Genomic DNA, 16164 nt, shown 5'->3' with positions numbered 1-16164 from the left:
TAGCAAAAAGGGTAAGAGGGGCAAACTTTATTTTGTTTGCCTCTAACTCTGGCACAACTTGCTCCTAGAAGTTCACACCTATCAGATAGTTAATCCTGCACAAAGCATGTATATATGAGCTGGAAGAGGAGACTTGGTGCAGAAAATAGAACAATTACTGATACTCAAAACCTGCTTAACCTTTCCTACCAGCATCAGGCCCAGAGCTCAAAACATCAGACTGCACACACCAACAGCTCCATCCTCCTTGACAGAGTAGGCTCCAAGCCCTTTGTATTTACTGTCAGAGGCTCCTTCATTTGATGGACTATTTGCATCAATGACCGCTCACAAATAGCAAGAAAGCTATGAAATATGACCCAGGATAAACATATCTGACCCAATATTATGCATCTATAAGTTACTGTCTCTTTACTGCTGTTCAGTTTGCATAAGCTAACATAGGCTTCTCACCCAAAACAAGTCCACACACACCACCTCTCTGCCTTGTCCAGAAGCAAAGCAAGCAAGCAGCCACCAAGCAGCCAGGAAAACCTCCAGCTCTGCGTGGCTCTGCATTAAGTGTGTTGGTTATCTCTCCAGCAAGATAGGCAGTGGCTCCATCACAGCCCAGGGCTGGCTGGGTTTTGGACCCAGCAGCCTTGTCCTGAGCCTGCAACCCAGTGGAGAGGGCTAGGAGGACACATCTGTGCTGTGCTACCTTTACTCGATGGGCAGGTCCTGGAAACTTCCAAGCAACTGATGTGACTAATCAGAAATCAGTCTGTTTGCAAAGGGCTAGAGCTGCTTAGTGCTTGACAGGAGTATCTGTGTCTTGCTCCATTGTATCTGCTATTCAAGGTGTCTCGCTCCATTATATTAGCAGTCGCTGACAGCCGAGGGGGTCTGACCTTGTCGGCTTCCATAAGCTCAGCAAATTTCAGCTTTTTAACAGTTTGGATGGGAAGGTGCCACAAAGACAGACAGACCTCCTGGAGCAGCTCATGGAGCTTCTGCCCACCAGGCTGTAGCTGCTATGAAATGAACTGGGGATGTTTTTTTATGCTCAAGCGATTCAAAGCCTGGTTGGATTCCTCTTCCGAAAGATTATTTCAGTGGTGAGCTGAGCCAAAGCTGTGGGTCCTCTTGTGCAGGTTCGTTTGGGTGCTGTTTGCAATCATTTCAAACGCGTTGCTCAAGCAGCTCTGTTCCTCACTGTTTCGTTAGGATTATTCGTATTGAGGCAACAAATAACAAAACTCCCACTGACTTTGGTGGAGCCAGGACTACACGCTGGGATTTCCCAAGGAACCTGCGGGAGACTGGTGCCTGACACATATCCAGTTACGGGATTTGGGCACAGCTACCAAAACAGCCATCTGAAGCCTACTGCCTCTCTGCACACCTTTCACCAGCCCTGTCACACCAGCAGCTGTTCACGGGTAACCGACACTTGAACTACAATGCGGTGGAAAGTGCAAGCACTGGCTTTTAAATAATATTTGCATTTCCAATGTAAATGCAGAACCAGCTCTCTGCTCGGCACACACATCTATTCTCTTAACAATCTGGGATCTTAAGCATTTTTTTCCGCTAAGCTTCATCGTTAACCTTTAAGATGGAGATAAGGCATAAGAGTTTGGACAGGAATTGGAAGGGACCCTGGAAATGAGCCAAGAGCAGTGTTAATACTGGGCTACACATATATCTCTTCGGTTCTTCTTTTCCCCCAGGGTGATTCGGACTGCTCTTGACTACCACCATGGTATTACAAACTCTAATGAGGTTTGGAAAATAAGAAACCCACTGCGGCGTGGGAGAAACTAATAGAAATTGTTTTGTCTTCTCTCTATTAGTCATTAGAAGCAGAGGAAAAACAGCCACAGGCAGTGGCAGGGCTGTAATATCACCACGCATTTCATATGCTGGCACTCCAACAAAGTCATTTCAACGCAGTTAATGCTCCCACTTCCCCTCAAAACAATGCCTGCCTTATGCCAGCGAGGGCTCCAGCTGCATGAGCGTCCCCAAAGCAGCGCCCGACAAGCCAGGGATGGCTCCGGCAGTGCCCGGCTTACGCCAGCCGGGGGTCCGGCAGCAGCAGAGGTTCAGCGCCGTGGCAGCACGTCCAGGGCGTTCAGCCATCCACGTGGCGTCCTGCCAGCCAGCAGTCCAAACCAACGTGAGCCGTCTGCCGCCCGCAGCGCTCCGCTCAGCTGCTCCACGTCCCCACCGTCACGGCGCATTGCTGCTGGGCGGCAGCAAGCCTCTTTGCAGAGCTGCGTTTCTTCCCGGGGGCCTCCTGCAACGGGGGACATGCGGGGAAGGCAGAGGCGGCCCCTGGGCAAGCCAGCACTCAGGGAAGCATCCATAAGCGACGCATCTCCCTGGCTCTGTCAGGCAGTCAGACCATATGGTTAATTAGCTAAAATTTGCGACTGCATCTGCAAAGTTGCATTTCTGTGTGTGAAGTTAATTATGGAAGCCATGAAATGATGCACTTGCCAAGTCGGGGCAGAGGGACTACACCTGCAGTGAACTTATTTCTTTTTAATCTCCCAGATAAACTCAGGAGGCGAGAGCAAAGTCTCCTCTCCCTGCTCTGGTGTTCGGGTGAGGTTGCCTGGAACACCTTCATTTTGCTTCCTACCTCCCAGCTCCTTTCAGAGCTGCCATCAAGGAGAAATCTTGATCACATCCAGGGGTGCCAGGCTTCCTAATGACAAGTGGCAGTGCCATCACACCTTCCAGATGTTCACTTGTTGCCCTCAGGTAATGGTACAGCTGGCAAACGGCGCAGTCCCCTGGAAAGCCAAGACAGAAGCACGGAGGCTCTGCTTTCTGCTACTCTGCATGCATCAGGCGCTTCGTCAGACACACTTCTTCAGGATGTGCTGGGGGGAGAAATGTACTGGCACAAATACCCTGAGCTTTCATCTCAATAAAATTGTTATTGAACCCAACAGCCCATGGGAGACTCCTCCACACACACTCCAGCCTCCTCGCACAGCTGTAATCATCGCTGGGCAAGCAGGAGTCAGAGCAGCAAGAGAGCATTGCTGCGAGGTCAGGGACAAGAGCGACCGATGCTGGACAGCTACCAATTGCTTACTTTGCATTTCTGAGTGCCGGGCCACGGCTTCAGCATCCAGGCTAGGTGACACTGTTCAGTAACCAGGTGCAGCAGAAGTTTTACTGGATCTCCTGGGTTATACACAGGCTCTGTGGCTCGGATGTGGCAGGAAGAAAGGAGGGCTCCCAACACAATCTGCGTGCCAGCTCTATGGTCACCTTTGGTGGACAGTTGGTTCAACTGATTGGGCCCAAAACCAGACCTAGCACTTGCCTTCAGGTCTACACAGTCAGAGTTACACTGCAAAACATGCAAGGGCAATTCCTCAGTCTCTGGAGCGATCACTTGGGATGGAAAAAAGAAAACACAAGATTTTCTACTTCACTGAGGATTGCATGCAAGACCTGCTGCTAACTCTGAAGCAGGCATGGCTCACAGCTGGCATACCTGTGTTGCAAAACCATAGGGCTCAGATATCCCCATGCTGGTGCCTGATCGCAGCAGCACTGCCTGGAGCAAGGATTCCCATTGCTAAGTCAATATCAAGTTGGCTTAGTCCTTGGATGGGGGGAATCTCTGATGACCAGCCTTGGCACTAGCAAGGAACAGCAATGGTGGCCTGGCAAGTGTTAGCCTTCTCCCCAAAGATAACATTGGAGCAATGTCCATGGCACAAGCAGCATCCTGCTCTGGGGAAGCATCATTCAGAGTACAAAACCAAGCCTTTGCTACTGGGAGCCACCAAAGCAGTGTCCATAGCATGCTGGATGACCCCTTCTACCACAGTTCAAAGCTGGGCGATCACAATTCTCTCCCTTAAGCCCACACACCTCACTCTCTTCCCTCTTTTCAGCTGAAGGTACCACTTGTTTTTATTTGTCCCAAGTGGATGCTGAGCCCTTGCTGTTCCCTACCTAACACGCTCTGCACCCTGGAAGTGGCTGCACCCTGAGCTGGGAGAGGAAAGAGGGAAAAGCTATTCCTGTCTGCAAGTCTGCACCCGCTGTAAGGCTATAAAGCCGATAAGGATCCCTGGGATGAAAGGTACTATATAGAAGTGAGCTGTTATTATTATAAAACCAATCTCTGCCACATCTGTTAACACCACAGATTAACTATGCAATAATATCAGGTATAATTAGAACCATAAAAGTCAGAGGCGGGAAGACCTAATAGGTCAGCAAGCCCATCCCCAGCTTGGAGCTGAATTGTGCCCCACAGTGTAATGAAAGCAGAGAAAACCTCTCGGGTTCCTTGGGAGCTAGTAAAAGTGAAGCCAAACTTGGCAGTGCTGAGCACCAGGGAAGGAGCAGCGACACAGGGAGGGGACAGCAGGAGTCACCGTGCCTCCGAGGGAAGCGCCGTGGTGAACATGAGCACATCCACAGACAACGCGTACATGCCTGCCACGGCATCCTGCACCAGGCCTGCATTTTTTCTCGCCATGGTGCTGAAGCGCCATGTATCTGCTGCAGAAGTCCTGCTAAAACCCAGTTTGCTAATGTGGGTCAAACCAGACAGGTGAGAAGAGCCCTGGTCTTGCTCTGCAAGTGCCCAATGCCTCTCTTTGGTTTCTCTTCTCTCTCCTATAGAGTTTTGTGCCCCCTCTGTTGAATCTTTACCATTTCCTCGCATTAAGCACTCAAATCAGTGGCATCATCACGAGCTTTTCACACACTGTGGGCTCAAAAGACACCACTTGGCACCCAACACGTTGACCCAGCTGCTGGGCAGGGGACATGGATGTCCCCTGAAGATCACTGGATGACACGTGGCAATACAGACACCAGTCGGCTGTGTGACAGCAGGGCATGCTCCTTGCAGGAGGATCCCGTGTGTCATCAGAATGGATCACTCAAAGGACGAGCATCTCCTGGACCATACGACTCCTGCCTCCTGTCCCAGGAGACGTTCCTGGCAGCACTGGCTAGGAGACGCCATCTTCCCATGCACAAACACATACGCTTTTCCCAGAAACTTTCACAGACTGGCATCCCACTGTCTGTTCCTGCCTGCACACGGGCCAGCGTTCGTCCCCACTGCTTGCACCAACCTGCTAACGCCACCCGAGACGTACGCCTTTCCCAGAGCCCTCATCCATCTCCGGCTCCTGCACACCCCTGCTGCTGCCTCGCCTCGACGGCTGGCCTGCACGGCCCTGGCGGCGTTTCGCCCCCGCCTCCTGCCCTCGCTGCCCGCGGTGCTCGTGCCAGCGGCGCAGGCAGGGCGCTGCGCCGCTCTCCGCGGGCAGGGGCAGGAGGGAGGGCTCCCTGCCTTGGCGCATCGGTGTTCTGCCCAATTAGTGCTGCTGGGTGACAGGCTCTTTGTGCTGCGTGATTAGCTGTGGAAATGCAAATCTGAACTTCCTTCGCCGCAGCAGCTAACAAGATAATGAATATTTTCATCAGCTGCAGTGAATACAAACATCTGCGCAGACACAAACGTGCTGCCAGGGCGCGGGGGAGGGAGCCGAGAGCAAGGGCTCGGGGCGGGGGGAGAAGGCACTTCCCCGGCTTCCTTCAGCTGGGCAAGCAGCAGGTCTGCCGCTCGGGGAAAGGAAGCCTCCACCGCCACGGGCTGCTCCCAAACCCCAGCAAAGTCCGTGGGCGACCTGCCATCGGCTTTGGTGGGTTCCGGTGCCACATCCAACGGCAGTCCTGCAAAGGCAGCTCTGTGTCTGGGAGCGAGTGGCAAACACCCCTGCTTTTACTGATGTGACACGGCCAGCTCAGCTGTCACTGCTCACCCGGGCGGTGCCACCACGTCTCTCACCACCCGGGAGAAACCACACTTCTTTCTCCTTCCGTATGCGAGGACACTCGAGGAACCAGCCATAACACCAGGCCTGTTCCCTCTTAGGACCGCTCTCCTCCGAGTGCCAGTACCTGATTTCAGCAGCGCGCGCCGAGCACAGGCAGCCCCAGCCACGAGCCTGCAAGCCTCGTTCAAGGCCCGTTCAGATGTCACCGGGTGGCAATACTGAAGGAGGCAGGTCTGATCCGGTAGCACATCCTCCTCTGCAAGGAGCTGCTCTGAATTAAATACGGCCCAGAGCCCGGGCGCTCAGGAAAGCAGGCGGGGGCGCGTGAGCATCTCGTGTTACCTACATCTCCCACACCTGCCGAGGGGGAGCGGGTGCGAGCCCTGGCCAGCGCATCGGCACCCTCCCCTCGCTGCACAGCCCCTCTCCAGGGCCTGAGCTATCATTTGAAAAATTAAGTTACCGGTTTGCATGGCTGCAAAGACTGCTTTAAAAGCATGACCTGAGGTGCAAACGGCCCGGCTTCTCCCTAGCCTCACAAAAAAGGTGGGGAGGTTGGCTGCATTTTTTTTTTTTTTTAAACGTCTACCTATTTCTCTGTACATCACATCCTCAAACACTACCTAGCACCACTGGGGCTCAGGAGGAGCTGGAGAAGGAGCCCAAATCACGGATGTACATTGCTCTGGGGCTCCGGCTCGGTGGCAGCTTCTACCCCAGCCATCTCTCCTCCTCCCCACAGGAGAAACTGCCCGACGGGTCACGCAGGGGCTTGCAGAGCCTTCGAGAGCAATGGCCGAAGAGCAAGACAGCGACCCCATGGCCCTGTAACCTGCTGCCTACATAAACTGGAATGAAATGGAGCAGCCTGGGGCACATCGGGAGCAGGGACGTGACAGGAGGAGCAGGAGGAGGCTGTGACGACCATGCCCACGCTCATGGAGGATGAACTGGCCCATCAAGGAGGTTAAGCCCTATCTACGCCAGGTGCAGAAGGAAGCTAAAAACCTGCAGTACTTAAAATAGGTCTACTACAAACATCTCAATCTGTACTTTTTAAAAACATCTTTTCCTCCCTGGACCCCTGCACTGTCTGTAGGGTATCATTTGCACCAGACTTCCTTTTATTTTGCTACAAGAATAAAAAATGATGACAATCCAGTGTAGGAGCCTGTGTCTGCAGCCTGTTGGAAATACCAGCTCAGAGAAGCATGATCTGTTCTCCTTCTCTGTAGGATGCTAACTTTGAACCTGAGCAGGACTGCTGTAAGCAGGATGCAAGCCTAACCTATGTGATGGGGTGCTGCATGGATTGTATTAGTCTTTTACAGCCTGGACTTGATAAAATCTCAACAGCTTATCCTGGCCAGTGCAGATGCAAGAAGTTCCATCTGGATTATAAGCTCAACTTAAGTACCTGGCGCTTATTTCTGTCTGACCCTGTTATGGTCTCTGAAAAGGTAGATGGACTCATGAAAAGCAGTGAGGATGCCTTGACCTCAGCGCTGCGAGGTTGAAAACACAGGACGGAGGTAAAACGGCTCGGTGTCACCACGAGGGCACCCTTGGAGAGTTACAAAGGTACACACGTCGCGGAGAACAGGACTGCAAACCGGGGAGGCTCCTGCCACGGGAGAGCAGGACATCTCTGCTTCCTACAACAGCTCCATAAAGCTGCTAAACTGCTAAAGACCCTGTTACCTGCTCCAGTTGGCACAACTTGGGTCCACTACTTAGGACCAAGGCCTGAGGCATTAGCCTGGCTCGGAAAGACATCATCGCTTCCAACTAATACGTCCAAGGCTTCAGAGTTGTGAACAGCTAATAGAATTGCAGCAACAAATAATAAAGAAAAGGAATGAAATGGAAGGCAGCCACTGGAAAAGAGATCTATCCATTATCCAGGCCTGAAGGGTAATAGGTAAACAAGCCATTCGGGGGGCAGGGTGGTGCAGCGCTCGCTGGCACAGCCGTAATAAACAGCCCAATTATAACTTCTACACTTAGAGGTTTGAAAAGGGGGGAGGGGGAATAAAAATCAATAGCGTTAATTTAATGGAGTCACAGGCTTCGCATTTATGACGCTATGGGGGCAGAAGTCCTCCCCCGGGACTGGCACGCGAGCCCCGAGCCGAGCGGCCCCAGCGCGACACCCTGGCCCGGCCTCCGTCCCCGGGGCCCCCCGCAGCCCCCCCGCGGGGACGGGGGCTCTGGGCCCTGGCCGCCGCGCAGCCCCGGTGCGGGATGCTCCTCCGCCGCGGGATGCTCCTCCGCCGCATCCTGCCCGTGCCGGGGCTGTCAGCGCGCCGTGCCGCGCCGCCGTTTCTATTAAGGAGCGAGCAAGCGGCGAGGGGGAAGGAGTGACAGATTTAAAATTAACTTGCCAAACTCCCCATCAATATTATGACAATTCCCCCCGTCGGTTCAGCGACCCGGCGCGCTGCCTGACAACATTAACATAACTTCGCCGAAACAAACCCTTCCGCGGGCGCTCGGCTCCGGAGGCGGCGGGCGGGCGCGCGCCAGGAGCCCCCCCGGCTCTCGTTAGCCTTCCTTCCCCGCGCGCGGGCGGCGGGGCCGTGCCGGCGGGCTGGAACGCTCCCCTCGCCCCGCGGGGTTTCGGGGAGGGCGCTGCCCCGCCGAGCTCCTCCGCGCTGCCGCGTCATGCCCGGGAGCCGGCGAGGAAGCGCGAGGCGAAGCAGAAGGCAGGGGAGGGAAAAGGCCCCGTTTCGGGCAAGGAGCTGCTCGCCGGGGAGCACTCCGCCACGCCATGCCCCACGCGCCGCTCTGACATTCCCGTTCGCCACGTGGTAATGAACCGGCAAGTAAAGCCAGCGCCACGGGTAGTAATCGGGGTTTGCTGCGTATTAATGGCATAAAAGCAACAGGCTGAAACTGCAAACGGCTTTTAAACAAAAATCTCTGCTCCCTCGTGGCAAAGGGATGGCGCAAAACAGATAAGGAGCTAACAAACAAGCCATTTGGAAAATAATCCCCCCGCGATTTGGGGACCGTATGCAGCTCGGGCGCTGCCCCGTCATGAGGCAGTGGGGGGAAAATCGCTCTAATCTAGTCTTTAGTGAGCTGGATCCGTTGCTGAGCCTCCAGGCTAAACTGAGAGGTGTGACTGGAATAGAGCAGCTTCAATTCCATTTATTTATTAATATTCCACAGCGTCTTGCCAAAAAGAAAAGAAATCTTTAAAAAAGAAAGGGGCAAAAAAAAAACAAAAGAAAGAAAGAAGACAGCTCTGCCTGTGCTCTCCGTGCAATCAGAGAACTGCAGTGGAAGGAGTGAAGTGGATTTTTGGAATACGATCAAAGAGCCTTCACCTGCCCCCGGCCAGAGCGTACGGGAGGAAACGCGCGGCGGAAGCGCCACCGGAGGGCACGGCCCTCGCTGCCTCGAAGCTGCCACCAGCAGCAGGCCGCAGGGAGAAGGGGCAGATTCGGCCTCTTCCGTGCAGGCAGCTTTCATCAGTTGGAATTAAGCCCCAGAGGGCAGGGTGAAGACGGTGTCAGGGCAGCGGCTGGAAACAGGGGGTAACGTGGCTTGTCCAGCAGGTCACACTAGCACCCCGACCGCAACGGTGATAATTAACGGTTACTAAGCCACCCCAGTACTAAAATATATACACAGAGCTCCTAACTCACAACTCCTGGGCTGCAGCGAGTTTGAGTCGCTCAGTTCTGGCTTCACTGTCACTGATGAAGGGGCAAAGGGTCCTTGGCACCATCAGGAAGGGATGCACAAGCAGGGACAGACTGCAGGGTGTAGTACAACGACACGTGAGACACAGCACACACTGACACGAACTGTTCTGGCTGCTGCCAACGCCTGTCACAAGTACGTTGGCTGCAGCTGCTCTACTGGCCAGTATTTTCTTCCTCCACCCTTCTCTTGGGATTTACCACCTCCTGAGTTGTGCCACCAAAATGTTTGAGTGCTCCCTGACTCACTTGGATAAAATGATAAGGGTTAGAGAAGGAAAAGCAACAACAAAACCAAACCAAACCAAACCCTAATCTCCATCAGCACTTGCCAGAACAGCACGCTGGTCTCAGGTTTAAGATCTCAAGCCAAAAGTGCAACTCCTCTACTTCACTGCTGAAAGCCTGGTGTGGCGTGTGATCATATCAACAGCCACACTTGATCTGTGTCCGAAAGGTGCCCATCGCACATCCCCGTCCTTTTGAGTTGGCAGGACAAAATAAAGCAGGCTGCACTGCACCGGCTCCATCCCAACATCACGCTGCGCGATGGGTGGAAGGACTAGCTAATAAATCAAAGGGCAGAGGCTCTAATCAGCGTTGCAGACTGTTGGGTGGCAAAGGGACTGTCCCAACCCCAACAGGATGGAAATACCACTGTAACTAATAGGTGTTGCCCAGGCCACTGTGCGAAAGATGCAGCTTTTATCAGCACAAAGACTTCCTCCCAAAACCATGCTGACATGCCTGGTGGATGGAGAATATCCTATCTATCAAAGACACTGAAGATGTGGCAACATGGGAAGCAGACACCATTCAAAGGACTGTCACATCTGCATAGCTAAAGGATCCCAGCGGTTATAAATCCCTCTAAAATACTCAGCCCCTTGTTCTGATAGCAGGTTCTTGCTCCTACTTTGCAGGAGCAGGCTTTTAATCCCTGGTATTAGGCAGCTTCCTGCTATGTTTCAAATGCACCAAATTAAGGGCTTCTCTAACAGCTGGTGTCTTAATGCTCAGAAAGGTTCTTGAATATCTGTGAAAATCAGAGGCAAATTACATCTTTTAGTTAATAATTTCTTCTCCATTAACCTCCTCCTCTCGCCTTGTTAGGAGATGATGCAATGGCGCTTCTGCAGCGTAACCCTCCCGCCATAGCGGGCAGCGTGGCTGCGGGGAAGGACACCGAGTGCACGTGTCCACGCGCGCAGGGGAAGGGAGCCTCTCTCAGCATCAGCCAGTACTTTTGGAGCCAACAGTCTAAACTCAAATCATAAACAACGGCAGCGCTGACCTTCCAGGTTGCGGAAAGCATTTCTAAAGCAAGACATACCGTCCCCCTCCAGGTTCAGAACTCCGCTGTGCACGTGCGTCATGTGCATTACAGCACATTAGACGTGGGTACCTGATACAGCAGCGGGGAGACAGGCTATCTTTGCCCGCACCGTCATGCATTCCTGCTGCAAACTCTATTTTGTGCTCTCAGTGGATACAGCAGATTGTTTCTGTTGTATTCGGATCCCTCCTGCCAGCTCAGCTGTCCTCTCGTCCACTTCTCTGCTGTCATTTTGCTCTCATTTCAGATCCATTTTCTCCCACTCCCCCTGGCTGGGCCCAGAACCAGACCCACGGCTGATGCCGGGCAATGAAAATCCTGTTTGTCACAGTGAAGCCGTGCTGAGGACCTGGCTCTGCCTGCGCAAACCCTCCCTGGCAAAAGCTTCCATTAGTCGAACATATCCCAGACATCACCCAAGCAGTGTGTGGCGGGAGCTGAGCTGTCGGCTGAAAGGAGGACGGAGACCCGGAGCTCGTTCGTGCCTGAAATGCAGGCACCGTGGGGAGGGCACAGAGTTCGCTGCAGGACACGTGCAGCGCAGTGGCTGTCCTGAAAAACTGGAGTACCACTAACAACCTTTTTTTTTTTTCCTCTCTTTTCTTTTTCACCTGAAAACCTGTATGCCAGAGCCACAAGTGCTTTGGCCTCCGACACCTGGAAGATGCAACCAAGAGAAGGCAGGTGTTTTACTATGAGAGCAAAGTGGACGAGGGCAGCTCTTGGGTTAACAGCTGGGGAAATCCTGCCATGTGCCCAGCTCGAAGGGAGCGGGGAGAAACCCTTTCCTTCACTGGCTCCAAAAATCCTGGGACACCCGGTGGCACCACTGGCAAGAGGAGGGATTCAGAGGGCAGGTGGCTTCTGGTTCCCTCCAGTCTCAGAGCAGCCGCGGGTGCCGCCGGCAGCTCGCAGCCCAGGGACTTCTCATACGGATCCGCGGCGGATCCGTCTTCCATTAATTCATCCGGCCACTTTTTGAGCGACAGGAGGGAGACACAGTAACTTCCCCATCCAACCCCCTCCCAGCCGGAGAGGCGGTGTGCGGCGCTGCAGCGTGGGACTACCCAAACCTGCCATCCCACGGCTCCCTTCAGACAGCTCGACTCGGAGCAGCCACGTCTCCCAGGATAAAACAGACCCATATACAACCCTGCCTGCTTTCTGGCTGCTATTTAGTCCTGAGGATGGTTTCTTGCTTGCCTTTTAATCCTCACGCAAAGCAACAAGCACCTGGCATGGACAGATAAAAGAGGACTGGTGCTTTCTAGGCTCTGTGCAACCCACCCAGCTAAAAGCAGAATTTGATCCACCACACCGAGGAAGGGAGGGGGTGAGGTGGGAGGAGGACGGCACTTTGCACTAATCGCTCCCGTTTGTTGTCCTTTTCCTGAAGTGTCTTTCCTGTCAAAACCAGACTCCGTCCCTGCTCCTGCGGAGGCAAGAAGTAACACGTCTGTCTCGGAGTCCCTGAGCCCCAGTCGGGAGACGTGTTTGCTTTCAGGCAGCAATAAAACAGCTCTTCAATCAGAGTCCTGTCTGAGCGAGAGGAAGGCTGACTTCCTCAAATCCCCCAGCTCCTGCACAGTGCAAGGAAAGGCCAGGCTATTAGAGGAGCTGGAGAGAAAATTAAAGCCCCAGCAAAAGGAGGTTTATTGTCGAGAGAGGGGCTGCACGAGCTCGGTTTGGCTCTCATCTGCAGGGACCACGAGTCTGGCATTGCCAGGTGACAGGTTTGGGGTGTGGGTGCCTTTTATGAAGCCCCCAGACCTGCTCAACCATCGAAAACTAAAGCTTATAGCAAAAAAAAAAAAAAAATATATATATATATATATTATTTTTATATATATATATATATCAGCTTTGCAGCCCTAGCTCTGCCCTGGAGGACCCAATGAAGCTTGTCATATGGGAGGGAGAGAAACTAAAGAGGAGCTTACTGGGAAAATTGCCTTCACATACTGTCAATTCGCACTTCCAGCAAAGGCTGCTGATCTGTTGGCTCCAAGCACTCAGCTTGCTACTGCTCTCTGAATGCCTTTGAGCTGGTACAGCCAGTAATTCATCTCCCGTCAAGAGAGCAAAAGGCCAGAGTTCGTGTGAATTCATAGCCAGGAAGACTTTACACTCAGCTGGGGAAAAAGTACCCAGGAAAACAGCATGGCCAGAGGTGATGAGCACCCACAATTTCAGCAAGAATCAGAGGCAGCAATGAGGTCTCAGTGCCTTAATAGGAAAAAAAACCTCAGCTCACTTGGAGACATTGTGCAAGAAAGAGCCTCATCCAGGCGGAATATGGGCTGCATAGTATTAGACTGCATCCTCTCCTGGTAGTAATCAGCACAGCTGCTTTGAAATTCATAGGTGTACACTGGTTTTCACTCAATGAAAACATGCCACCATTGAGCAGAACCGAAGAAAAGAAATAAATCTACTGATTTTGCATTCCTAAATTCAGCGACTATCAGCAAGCTTTCATTTGCGAGCACTGAAAGGGAAAGATCTGGGCAGTCCAAATCCTGTTCTCTCCACCCACATCTGATCCTCTGCACTCCAAGTACGTTCAGAATATAGCATGCAAACACACCGTGTAACTGCTATTCATACTCTTGCATGATGTTTACCTTGCTTCATCATAGTTATTTCTTACTATGTTATATTCAGGGTTTCTCCCAATACAGTAACTGTGGGCACTGAATAAAATTATCTCACATAGGTTGAAAACACACAAAAGGAAATATATTTTCATACTACGTGCAATTAAACAGCGGAACTCATTGACATGGGATGTTGCAGAGATGAAAGGTATCAGAGTTCAGAAAGAGATTAGACGACAACCCAGAATACAAGCCCAAAGGCAATTAAACTCTCAGCTGAAGTGATAGACACTGGCCCAAAAGGACCCTACACTGCTGACTTCAGGAAGGAAGAACCAGTAGCAAAACCATCCATGCTTGCCCTCGTCTGTATTCTCCCCTAAGTATCTGCTAGTGAACGTGTCAGAGATCTGTCTCTGTGCTAAAGGACCTTTGGTCCCATCTAGCCATCCTGATGCTCTCAAAACTAGGAGCAGAATTGGGCCATACCTGAAAGACATCTGGAACACTTGGCCTTGGTTGACGTGCTGGGTCCTGTTGTTATAGCCATGAAGCATCTCCCCAAAGAGGGTATCATTAAATTTAGCATCCGACTTCAGGCACTTGGGGCCCTCACAGATGTCAGACAACATGATGCAGGACTTGCCGTCCGGGGCCAGTTTGTACTCCTCGACACACCTGCAGAGCAATCACAAACTACGTCAGAAGGACCTCGCACAGAGAGACTACATGAAACACAAGATGCAATCTCTGAGCAGGGCCACCGAGTCCTGCTGCAGGACAATTCTCCGTGGAGAGGAAGGCCAGGGTGCTAAGCATGGCCAAGATGCCTAGCAGGGATATCACATCATTTACTGTTACGTTCTGCAGAGCCTCAGGCGCTGGAAAGACAATAAAACACAACCCCTTCTAGCCTGGATGTGTTGAACCAAGGCTGGGGAGAGCCACAGCAGACTCGCGGCCTGGGCATTAACCCTGGCTGTTCCTGGAGCAGCCACAGAGCTGCACCAGCACCGCAGATGGCTGTGAGCACCCTCAACACCTGCAGCAGCTTGGAGACCACCAGAGTGCCAGCAGTGCATGCCACAGGCTGGCCGTGTGCTGCCCTGGCAGCCCAGGGAGGCCCAGAGGTTGCAGGGCTGTTGCCAAGATCACGCCACGGCACCTGCCAGCGGCCACCATCAGGCCGCAGAGGAAGGAGCACTGACTCTAAACGCTAATCCTTCCCTCGGCAGGGAGACCCTGTCCACCTGCAGCCAAGATGACGTGCCCGGGAATCGCCCCTGCATTGGGGAGCAGAACTAAGGGTAGAGTTCACCATCGATTCAGTCTTACAACAAGCTCCAACCCAGCTCATGCCCTCCGATATCACTACAAAGACTAACACTCCCCCAGGCAAGAACAAAGCGAAATCCAGAGATGCTACCCCTGTTTTCACATAGCAGCAATCAATAGATTCCTTTCCTTCCTGGTTGCTCTTTTATTCCTTGGCTCTTTCAAGCACTTTGTGGGTAAAACATGTTCTTATCCTCCACTTACAGTAAGGGAAACTGAGGCAAACAGCAGGGATGGGACTTGGCTAAGGACACCAAAGATATCACTGCCATCTTTTGCGCGAGTGCTCATCCTGCCTCCCTCCCCTCTTTTCCCCTTCCTCCTGCCTTTTTCTCAGCGTTGCAGTTCCCAGTTGATGAGGAAACTTCCATTTCCCTTGTCCGACTCTTCCTTCCCGGTAACAGGCAGTGCTCTGCTATTCTGCTAACATGAATCCCACACTTATCCGTGCATGCTCCCCTCTCCTGTTCCTTCCCTCCCTTTTTACTGCTGCAAATGAAACTCCCACCCATCTGTCGCACTTTCCCTTGCCTGTTCCCAAAGTGAAGCTCTGCCTTGAAAAAGGACTACAGAAAAACCAAAGAAACCTCTGTCCCTGGGGATAGAAGATTTGAATCCTAACTCTGCCGCAGATCCCCTGCAGGGTCTCAGATGGATCACATATCCACTGTGTGCCTCAGTTTCCCACACATGACATGAACACAGCAGCTCTGTCCTTCGCACTGCCTGCAGTGACTGCACATGCTCCAGGCCTCTCGGGCGAGGAACCAGCCCCCGGCTCCATTTGACGGCTGCCAGTGCAGCGGTAGCATGACTGATGAGTTTGCCCTCTGCTCCATCCCACAAGCTACTGGACCCCTCCCCAGAAAGGTTGCTTGTGCCCACATGGACTTCCGACCCCCCACCTTGCAGTCACAGTGGAGGCAACATGCTCTCTCCTAGTGACTCAATCACTTTGTGCCAAAAAAAGAAGAAAAAAAGCATAAGTAAAAAAGAAAAAAGAAAAAGGAGAGCGTCTTTCTGAAAAAAACAGCTCTTCTCCAGGGAGCAGCAAGAGGCTGGGGCTGTGCAAGGTCTCTGCTGCCTGAGCACCTGGATGTGTCAGGACTTGACAGATCTTTCTGACTTACTTTTAGTTATTTGCTTCCCCGCTGCACATGGCCCATGACTTACATTTCCTTGAAGGTCAAAGTGCCTTTTTAGCAGGGACATGTGGGAAGCCCTGGTGAGGGCCCGAGGGGGATGGAGGAGGACTGGGACCCAGGGCCTGGTGCTGCAGAAGACAGGAAGAGTCTCCCCCATTTGCTGGCCCATGAGGGTGTCCTTCACAGGGTGCTACCTGTCTGTCCCCCTTCGCCTTGGTGGCACCGCTC

At 52.7% G+C, this 16164-nt stretch overlaps 1 protein-coding gene across 1 annotated transcript in view; it reads right to left on the bottom strand.

The window, feature by feature from the left end:
* ASTN2 (astrotactin 2) overlaps positions 1 to 16164 on the bottom strand; it is a 433335-nt gene that overhangs the window by 161371 nt on the left and 255800 nt on the right. The window contains exon 13 of the mRNA XM_067309282.1: positions 13946 to 14134. Coding sequence (XP_067165383.1) covers positions 13946 to 14134 — 189 coding nt within the window. The remainder of the gene's footprint in view (positions 1 to 13945; positions 14135 to 16164) is intronic.

This window comes from Apteryx mantelli, chromosome 21 (assembly GCF_036417845.1).
Source record: "Apteryx mantelli isolate bAptMan1 chromosome 21, bAptMan1.hap1, whole genome shotgun sequence".
Taxonomy (NCBI): Eukaryota; Metazoa; Chordata; class Aves; order Apterygiformes; family Apterygidae; genus Apteryx; species Apteryx mantelli.
The sequence above is the reverse complement of the archived record's forward strand: the minus strand, read 5'-3'. Positions and strand labels throughout refer to the sequence as shown.